Source organism: Centroberyx affinis, unplaced genomic scaffold, assembly GCF_046629955.1.
Source record: "Centroberyx affinis isolate AG114_WGS23_722 - 3 ecotype Tasmania unplaced genomic scaffold, CSIRO-AGI_Caff_v1 ptg005345l_1, whole genome shotgun sequence".
Classification (NCBI taxonomy): Eukaryota; Metazoa; Chordata; class Actinopteri; order Beryciformes; family Berycidae; genus Centroberyx; species Centroberyx affinis.
In genome coordinates, this window is record NW_027282668.1 from 11,797 (window position 1) to 22,699 (window position 10,903).

The 10,903-nt window shown below is 42.7% G+C and overlaps 1 protein-coding gene across 1 annotated transcript; it reads left to right on the forward strand.

Annotated features, from left to right (window-relative positions):
* Positions 1 to 2,014: 2,014 nt before the first annotated feature.
* ttll10 (tubulin tyrosine ligase-like family, member 10) lies at positions 2,015 to 10,834 on the forward strand. Its single transcript, XM_071546585.1, has 11 exons — positions 2,015 to 2,252; positions 2,631 to 2,781; positions 3,327 to 3,445; positions 3,744 to 3,864; positions 4,949 to 5,034; positions 6,598 to 6,784; positions 7,341 to 7,512; positions 8,402 to 8,542; positions 9,451 to 9,567; positions 9,657 to 9,750; positions 10,036 to 10,834. Exons 1-11 carry the CDS (start codon positions 2,015 to 2,017, stop codon positions 10,758 to 10,760), a joined length of 2,151 nt encoding a protein of 716 aa, XP_071402686.1. The 3' UTR covers positions 10,761 to 10,834.
* Positions 10,835 to 10,903: the final 69 nt, after the last annotated feature.

Consider the following 10,903-nt stretch of genomic DNA (forward strand, 5'->3'; position numbering starts at 1 on the left):
GGGTGGTTCCTCAGCAGTCAAATCACCGAGACGGGGAGTGATTAGTGGATTTGCCGTGTGAGCAGACAAATGCTATGTTGCTCAACTGCATACTTGCCGCTGCATCTGGCAACTTGACAATATAACTCATGATAATCCCCATGATTCACAAGGAATTCAGTTGCATGAACGTAAAAGAAATTGGTTTCTATGGAAAAGCATTTCTCTGGGCTCCTCTGAAGGCTATTAGTCATCTAATGTTCAGTGTAACTTCTCCTTCTCAGTTGTGCATACAGTTAAAAGCCTTCAGAGCTGCGAGCTGCCCAGTACAACCAGTCTTCAGACTACTGATTAGCTCCTGTGGGGATTAATTACTTTGCTCAAGGGCACGTCCTAGTTGTTGAGGGAAGGGGAAAACATTAGTCACTCACTTTCCCTGTGTAGATTTTCTCAGCCAGTCTGGGGATTTAAACCGGCAACCTTCTGCTCACAAGCCAAATTCATATTGTAACCAAAACTTCTGCAGGTGGATTTCATTTCTAATGCTTTATAATTGAGATAATAATTAGATATTATTGCAGTCTGTACAACAGTAAATCATGGAATATACAGTACTGTGCTAAAGTCTTAGGCATATGTCAAAGAAATCCATAAAGCGAAGATGCTTTCAAAACTAATGAAATGAAAAGTTTCTGAATATCAAAAATTTACAATAAACAGCAGTCTACTGACACACTAATGCAGAAAACAAATAAACATCTAAGACTTCTAAGAAATTTATATAAAAAAATCTAGGGTGCCTAAGACTTTTGCACAGTACTGTACATTTTCTAATTTCATTCACTTTTGGATAAGACGTTTATTGGGCTAAATGGAGCTATAGATACGGGGTGGAATAAGAAACAATGAACCAGGATGAAGTGTAAGGTGGATACCCTATAGTGGGCTAGATTACTATCACCACAACAATGAGGAACAACATGCCCCCTGGACAGATTTTTCACTTTTATTATGATGACACCCTGCAGAAAATATAGTTTTACCCTTTTTGTCTGGATATAATACCCTGGAAAACTGGCAAATCCATTTTGATTGACACTCTGTTCTCATGTTACTATAGGGTTCACACACCAGAGGCTTACAGGCAATTAATATTGAATGACGCTCAACTTCGAGGTGGGGTGGATGTGGGATACATGGCCTATCCTTGAGTAGTTTGTCTAGTGCTGCTGTTGTGGCAAGATTCAATCTAGAAGTGGCAACTGTTGCTAGGGGGCCCATTACCCCAGCAACCGGTAATTGTTTACACTGGACTAGTAGGTTTGCTTACTGCTTACTTGCAATGTGATAGACGATGGCTAAATCCAGCTATACGGGCTAAACTGCAGACAGAGCATTTGCCAACTCTTCTCTTCGGTCTGTGGCTCTGTTTGTTTCTCTGGGCCTTCCAGTTGGACTACAAGGTTGAATGCACATGGTGGAAGAGGAACAGGCTGAGTAGTTTCTCACGGATTTTGACCGCCCATGTGTGTAGGTCGCTTCGGTTCTAAAGGCGGCTATGGATAAGGTCAGAGTTCACCTCTTGCTTGCCCATGCAAAACACCAGATTCAGTTTGATTTGGCACGATGCCTTTCCGTCTACTTCGTGCTCCAGTGACTACTTTTCAAACGTCTCTTAGCATCGATAAATGTTACAGCCTGCTACTCTGCTACTAGCTACTTCCATTTACCATCATGGGTGAAAAAGTGCCAATGCATCGTAGGAGGTTCAAGCAATACTGCCGAACACGTACGGAACTGTAAACGTAAGCTAAACCGAGCAAATACCAAACCTCACCTGTGCCCTCCTCTTCCTCTCACACTCCAGTGGATCTCAAGTGTCCACCTGACTCAGAGGGAAAAGATCTAAATCCTGGTCTCCACTCCTGACTACGGGGTCACCGGACACCCAAGGAGGGCCGCCCCTCTCCCCGCCGATGGGCCCACCGTTGGAAAATTTCTCTCCCGCCCCAACGATCTGGGTCAACGCGAGGTGATGTCATCTGAGGATTGGGTTGAGCCCGGCCGCGAGGAGGGCCAGACAGAGGAGACCGGAGGGCCGGAGGGACGAGGAGGGGAAGAGGAGGAGGAGGCAGGAGGAGAAGACCCTCGGTCACCTGAGCACGGCGGCACCCGGGAAGTGACGTCGGAAGGAGGGCTGGAGCGGGTCCAGGAGGAAGAGGTGGTGCAGAGGAGCGTCAACCAGGAGGCCGAGAGCCAAGATGGAGGGTCAGGTGTGTGTGGGGAAAGGTGGGATGTCCTTTGCGATTCTGTTGATTTCAAATGATTGATGCTGTGTTTTTGATGATCCAATGGGCTCTAACAGGGCTTTGGACAATCAGTCAGCACAATTCAGGTTGATCTGTCATTGCAATACAATGACAAAATCAAATTCTGGCAAAAAGGGAAAATAGAATCAAAATCAAGAAGCACATTTATCTGCTTGAAATTCAGTTTTTGGGATCTGCTATCATATTCCTCTATACTGTACATATGACTGTACTGTAAGTGCATCTGCATGATATATGCATGGTATATACAGTATGTATGTTTGTACATGTGTGTGAGCAGCTGATTGCATGTGTTTCTGTGGATGTGTGTGGATGTGTCAGGCGTGTGCCTGGTGGAGCGCCGCCTCAGGAGGACCTTCCCCCGGGGGCCGGCGGATCGCTCCTACCCAGACAGGCACAGGGAACGGCAGGGAGAGGAGCCCCGGGGGCCTGGGCCCTTCTATTTCTTTGGAGGAGCCAATGGGGCTGCAATGTGAGTCTAGGTCATTAGGATTTTTCATTCCATATTTCAAAAAGGTGATTGAATCCTCCAAAATGTTTCTATTTTGCAAACAAAGGATAGAATAACTTTTATATAGCTAATAACTTCCAAAATGAGTTCAGAACTCTGATATGCTGGAAGTTATTCCCTAATCACAGTTACATGAAATGTCTGTAAAAACCTGCAATGAAATGCTATTTTCTTTGCGCATTTTCTTTACTAATTTAATTGCTCAGTATTTGTTTGTAAATTCATTCATTTAAAGGCAGTAATGTATCCCAGAGTTCCTGTGCTATTGAAAAGGTGGGAAGGATCATCCTGCCTTAAAAGTAATAAACCACAAGTTTCATGTTTTGTTTTTTTTGATTGATTGTAATTTTTTAGCATAAAAATGGAAAAAATGTAGATATTGACTCTTAGTATTGAAACCCATATTGGCCAAACCCTAGTCTTTCGTGTTCTTGTCACCTCTGGATTGTTGTGTGATAAAAGTGGAAGTGTGATGGATTTGCTTTAGGACCTTTCCTGTCCTTTAGAGTGAGCAGTTACTGTGAGAGCAGAGGATGGAAGAGGATCCACAACAAGCACAGAGAGGATTTCAAACTCAAGTGGTGTGAGACCAAGTCACCAGCCAACTACTACAACTTCAGAGAAGGTAGTCAGTGAGTTTGTGGTAATTCTATACATTCTACCCGCCCCCACATTTATTATACTAATTACAGTACACAATCCAGATACTGTATTTACTACTATATTTAATACACTATGCATTTAAACTATAATTACATAGCCTAAGGAACCGCTGTTTAAGAGAAAAGTGGATCTCTAATATCTGTGCTGCAAAATATTGATTCATGATACATTTCTAGTGCTTAGAGATTATCTCATTGAATAAGAGGTTTGTTACATTCCATCCATGGTGTGAAGACTTTGTTGTGATCTGCTGTGTCCAGGTGAACAGCTGGTGTACCAGATCCCCAACAACAAGGTGCTCACCACTAAGATTGGGCTCCTCAGCAGTCTTCGAGAATATGAGCGAGTCAGTAGCAAAGTCAACCACGGCCGAGGACTGAGGTGAGGTGTGACTGACTTGTGTTGACTGTTTTATTTATGATCCAAATAGGTTGTGCTTATTAAAAATGGATAGATACACCATGCCATTCCCTTTAGCGGCTTTTACAGTTGTGTCACAAATCTATAAGCCACAGCTGGCGCCATCATGGAGGTCCATCTGAGAATTGGCTGTGCACAAATAATGAATAAATAATAAAATATAACTTAATAAAAAGAGATATATTTGAAAAAGATAGTGGTGGTGTGGTTGTAGGTAAATTCATTAACAGTATAAGTAAAAATGAATGGACTAATGAGGAAGAATTATTTCTCGGTTAACCTGAAGAAACTGTTAGCTAGCTAACTAGCCAGCAGGCGCCTGAGCAATGGAGCAAGTGGACTCCCAGACCCCCCCACCAATTATGTATCTTTCCAAGTTTGCTCCCCCATTTTAAAACATAACCAGGCGTCCATGCACACAATGTTAATGTTAACATGCGACTACTAGCCACTGCTAACGCTAGCTTCTACTAGATACATTAGTTCGTGTGCAAATTAACAAGACAGTAGCTGACCAGATAGCCTACTATGGTTAGCTTGCTAACAAGCTGACATTATCTAAAAATGTCCCATTGACTGTCTCAGTAAGTTCCTCTGGAAAAGAGCATGAGCTTAACGCCTAAAATGTAAATGGTTTGGTAAATGGTAGGAGGAAGGAAGGAACAATGTAGAAACTTTTCTCACAAAATGTAACAAAAAATATTAAACTAAATATCAAAGGATTCCTTTAACAGTGCAAGATATTCAAAGCACAAGCCTTTGCTGTGTAGCCTACTTTTGTTTTAATGATGTGACCTGCTTTCATGCACGCATTGCAGGCTATCCTTTACTGAAGGACTGTAGTTCCTAACCATAGACACCGGACTCAAATTACCCCCCAGTCTACTGCACACAGGCCTCTCACATACAGGCCAGGCCTCACTTAAAGAATATTTACAGCAACACTTTGAAATAACTGATATTATTCATTTGTAATTTGCCTCAATGCAATAACATCTCTCTGAAACTGTTGGAGGCAATTTCAACATCCTATTGTACTCTATAGGAGGCTGAAAATGGAGGAGTTTATTCCCGCTACCTTCCGCATGGACGTGAGGGAAGAGAGGGAGGCTTTTTTTGCGCAGCAGGAAGGTAAAAATGCCCACACACTAATTTAACCTCTAACACACTAGTGTGCTCATGCCACCACCAACACAACACAGGTTAAACTAGATTTTTGAGTCCTTAGGGGGAATGCACTGTGGGGGAAAAAAAAAAAGGAAATAGAACTTGTTCTGTCTTGGATTTGACAATGAAAAGAAAATGAATAGTGTCTGGTAGTGTTAAGACAATAGTTGCCTTGGTGATTGTTTAATGAGGAGGTTGTGGACGTTGGAAAATAATGTACTTCACCTCCCATAAGGCCCTGATAAAATCACCAGGGGAACATGCTGTTGCCATAGAGACCAGTCAGCAGAGGGCAGGGCTGAGACACAAACACTGAGAGAAACGTTCAACAGGATGTACATGCATTGCTGCAACACTGTAAGCTTGTGCACCTCCAAATGCAGTGGAATGAAATCTATTTTATTTATCAATTGAGGACCGCTGACCGTTTTTAATTCATGTCATGGACTTTGAGATGAAGTGATACATCGGTGTCTGTATTGTTGACTGTGAACGACATGCAGCATTATGTCCACTGGTGCACAGGTTATGACGAACATATGGTTATCACAAAGTCAATAGGGAAAAGACAGACACCTGCTTTAGATCTCTGGCTGCTGAATGAATCTATGGAGTGAAATGGAACCGCACAGAACATAGAACAAACAACAAAACAGAACAGAACTGAACAGAACAGGACAAAATAGAACTGAAGAGAATAGAACAGAACAAAACAGAACAGATGGGAACAGAATGACATAGAACAGCACAATATAGAACAATATAGAACAGAATAACATTGAACAGAACAACACAGTCAAGTCTCATTCACTACAGAACAGAACCACATACGACAGAACAGAACAAAACAGAACTGAATATGACAGGACAAAATAGAAGTGAAGAGAATAGAACAGAACTGACTAGAATAAAACAGAACAAAACACAACAGATGAGAACAGAACATGGAACAGAACAATATAGAACAGAATGACATAGAACAGATCAATATAGAACAGAACTGTCAAGTCTCACTCACAACGGAACCACATAGAACTGTACTGAACAGATTAGAACAGAACAGACCAAAACAACATAAAACAAAACATAACTGAATAGAACAGGACAAAATAGAACTGAAGAGAATAGAACAGAACTGAATATAATAAAACAGAACAAAACACAACAAATGAGAAAAGAACAATATAGAACAGAATAACTTAGAACAGAACATTATAGATCAGAACAACACAGAGCAGAACAGCCAACTCTCATACACAACAGAACAGATGTGAACAGATTAGAACAGAACAACATAGAACAAAACAGAACAGAAGAAAACAAAACAACATAGAGCAGAAAATAACAGAGTTAAATGGAACAGAACAGAACAAAGCAGAACATACTGTAGAACAGAACAGAGTTAAATGTACCACAACAGTGACATCTCATTTCACAACAGCGTTTCATATGACGTCATCTATATTTTGCATTAACAAGGACAGGAGTTCATTTCACCGCACAGCGTAACCTTGCCTCTGTCGCCAGGTGGGAGCAACAAAGAGAGCCAGATGTGGATCTGTAAGCCCACGGGTCTGAACCAGGGCAGAGGGATCTTTCTGCTGAAGAGCCGGGAGGACGTGGCCTCGCTCAGACTCAAGCTGCAGGACATGGAGGACGGCCAGGCCAACCGGAAGACCTGTCTCCGCCAGCCGCAGGCCCGCATTGTCCAACGGTGGGCCGACATAGGTCTTCACAATGCAATCTGGTCATAAATTAATATCATATCGTATCTCTAAAATGTCAACTTTCCAGGACCTAAGAAAAACTAGTTTTTAGCTTGATGACCATGCATTTGAGGTTTTTCAGTGTGTTTTGAAAGGGTTTCATAAGCACCAAGAGACCATAGAGGGCCATGTAATCCTTCATTTGTAAAATAATAACTTGAAAATCACCAAAATTGCAGTTATGAGGTTTTCACATATATTTATTTAGGCTACAGTGACCGATAATAGCAGCATACCTGAGATGTGATAGTGTTAAGTGGTCATAAATAGCATTATAACATACATATATCATACATTATACATACAAGTGCTGAGCCAGTTTTTATAAATAGATGGACCACAGTATGTTTTCAATAAGCTGTATGTATGTAACATGTTTACAGACTAATCAGGCAGTTTTCTTTAGATTATTGTCTATACTGCTTGTATGTTCATGTCGAAAAATGAAAGTTTTCTATGGAAAAAGATGATTTAGCTCTGAGACATTTTTCCACTTGCCCTCAGGTATCTCCAGAACCCGCTGCTGCTGAAGGGGAGAAAGTTCGATGTGCGCTCCTACCTCCTTATCGCCTGCACTGCACCTTTCATGGTCTTCTTTCGCCACGGCTATGTGCGATTGACCTGTGACCTCTATGACCCAAGCTCCAACAACCTCTCTGCTCACCTGACCAATCAGGTAGACCTATAATACAGACCCAGCCAGAATACCTGGGAATAAATTATGAAAGACCAAACCTAGATTTCCTGGCCCTGATACATCACAAGCAATCTATGGAAATATGACAAATCAATCCATGCTACAGGAATTTTATGACATTTTATTGCACAATACTTTGAGGGAAATACTGACTTTCAGTTTCAGTTCATTTCAACAACCACATGAAATGAAACCTTTGATGACTTCATGGGCAAGAGTTATGCCAGGTGAAAAGTGTGCGCAGCATTGATGGCATTGCTGGGTCTCTATGATAGTCTGTGTTAGTGAACAATCACTACTATGGCACATAGCAAGTTACGATAAAGTAAAGTTCCTTAGAGAATGACGAGGAAAATAGCATCCAGGATGATTAGATGAAGGTTATATGACATTTTCTGGTTCAGGACTGACAACACTGCTATATGATATTAAGTTCATTTTGGTGTAAGTGTAGACAAGATTTTATGAGCCTACAAAGGCAGGCCGTCATTTATTGCCCGTGGAGCAGCTCTAGATAGTACATTGGTATGAAATCAGCCTGATTCTCTGCATTCTAGCTTTGTAATGTTCATTAAGATTGTTTACTGTTTACCTAGGCCATAAGTATAACATAAAGTCTTAAGAATTGTTAAAATGAGTGGTATTCCACCCTTCAAGACAAACTCAAAAGGACAAAATTGCCCATAACACCTGATAATACTACCCCCCCCCCGCTTCCGTTTGACAGTACTTTTGACAGCATGCTCATACACTGAGCATGCATGGCCATGCTTTGTAGCAGTATGGAATTCCAGCTGCTGTTTAACCACATCTCCTCCACTCCTCACTCACCCATGTGTCTCCTGGTCCCCCTGCTGTCCATCTCCAGTACATGCAGAAGAAGAACCCGCTCTACAGCCTGCTGAAAGAGGACACTGTTTGGTCCATAGAGAGCTTCAACACCTACGTCAACGACAGGTTCAGGGTTGCCAAGGATCTGCCCAGGGACTGGGTGATGGGCGCCTTTGCAGTGAGTGCTGCTGTGTATTGTAGTTAACCCCTCTGGGACCAATTATGATTATAATGGTTGTTGGTACATGCAGTTAATTGAGGTTGTAGTAAGGTTTGGATGATCTCATTCCTGTGTGAGGATACAGCTGCATCGTTATCGTCTTCTAACTGAGATAACACATCACATTTGTTGTTTGGTGTATGTTTTATCCAACAAGCAGTACAAGTTTATATTTTTACATTGTGCGGCACTGTGAATGGAACCACTAACCCTGGTGATAGGTAGCCATGGCTGGACAATGACATGGCTGGTTCAATAGAGGCTTTGCAGTTTCAAAAGGAGAACTGGCTGTGCACAAATAATGTCACAATATATAACAACCAGGCTAGAAAAAGAGAGATCTAAGAAGATTAGCTAAAAATGGATTAAAAAAAAATTGCCTCCAAATGTAGGTTACTGTGATACAGTAAACTGTCTTGTCTTTAGTCCTAGTCACCACTCTGCAGGTTGTAGCTTGAGAAGAGTCAGCTCAGTTAACCTGAACAAACTGTTAGCTAGCTAACCAGCCAGCAAGCTAATTTAGCAAAGCAACTAATGCTAATGCTAATGTTTAAGTTGAACTACTAGCCACCAGTACCAGTTATGCAACGGTATGCCTATGGTTAGCTCGCTAACAAGCTAACATTATCTGAACACAAAATTAATCAGATATGTATCAGAGAAGAAATGATCAGTCTCCAGACAAAAAACAACACAGACATGAACCATGTCTATTCCATAATGTTGAGACGGTCGGGTTGTAAGTCTACCAAGAGCTGTGGACCTCCAATATGGCTGCCAGAGTGTGCATTACATCACCTATAAGCCCTTTGTTGTTTGACTGATTGATTGACTGTCTGTCTGTCCTTTCCCCTTCCATGCATCAGAAGCGCATGCAGCAGATCATGACCCAGTGTTTTTTCGCAGTCAAATCCAAGTTGGACCGCAGACTGGGTTTCTTTGACCTAATTGGTTGTGATTTCATGATTGACGAGGAATTCAAGGTAGGTGGAGAGTCGCTCATTGTCTAGCGAGCAATCTGTGTGTTTGTGTGCCTGCCTGTCTGACTGATGTCTTCATCTAACCCGAAAAGGTGTGGCTCTTGGAGATGAACTGTAATCCGGCTCTCCACACCAACTGTGAGGTCCTAAAGGAGGTGATACCAAGCGCTGTTGTAGAGACATTGGGTGAGCACATAACTCACATTATTATCATATAATTATTGATGCGGCTTATTTGCACTCCAGATGAAAAGAATACAATCCATCTGAAGACCTTTATGTTAGCTCAAAACAAAAAATGTACTCAGGTCATGTCACTGTTGCATGATACAGTCACAGTTTCCGTTATCAAATGTGTTAGTTTGCCCATTTGTTTCACACCACTTTCTGTTTAGTTAAAGATAGGCTGATGTGTGACACCACCCAGCACACTATTTTTATCAGTTCTTATTCCTCACTCCTCCTCTTTAGACATAACTCTGGAGATCTTCAACAAGTGTCGCTGCGGACAGCAGATCCTCCCGCTGGCCAGTCAGCGGGAGTTCGTGCTGCTATACAACGGTACATTTCCTCCTGCTTCTGTCCTGCCCGGCCCCAAGAGCAGAACAGGTGGAACCACGCTGAAGAGTGCGCCCCACCAGAAAAGCACCCAAAAGACCCAAAAGACTGAACGTACAATTTGTAAGTCGGGGAAGACGGGCCAAACTGCGTCCACAACATCCTCAGATACGTCCGTGAACGTCTTAGAGACGTACAGTCGACAGCACAAAGACCCATCGGTGCAGACGCCTTCGAATTCAAACTCCATATTGACGGCGGCCCCAAAACGACGCCTCACCCCTAACCCCGTGGAGACCCTTGTGAATACCCGCCGTCTGCCCAAGCCCCCCCAGCCTCGGGTCGAACTCAAGCTGAGCAAATGTACCTGGCTTCATCAGCTGAGGAGCGTGACAACCTTCAGACAGCCTGAGGATCAGCAGAAGAAGAGGAACATCGCGTCGCTGTCAGCGCTGGCGCTGAGCGAAGGGACGCCGATCTTTGTCTCCCGCTTACAAGCGAAGAAGTCCGGTCCAAAGCCTGATGAAATTCATGGCCTTTGCAACTCCCTGCAAACCGCGCAGTCCCTCCTCAGCCCACCTCAGGTGGGACGTCCTGTGTGGGTGGAGATGCATGAAAAAGGAGAGGAACCAGGGTGAAGAGGAAGCTAGAGAGGACACAAAGAGCTTAGCCTTGGAGAGGAACTATGATGCATTATATGCAAATAGCTATGATCTATGGAGCCTTGTTGAAAGGAAATCTACACTATAGACAATTGGTGCTTTTTTTGTCTCTGGACAAA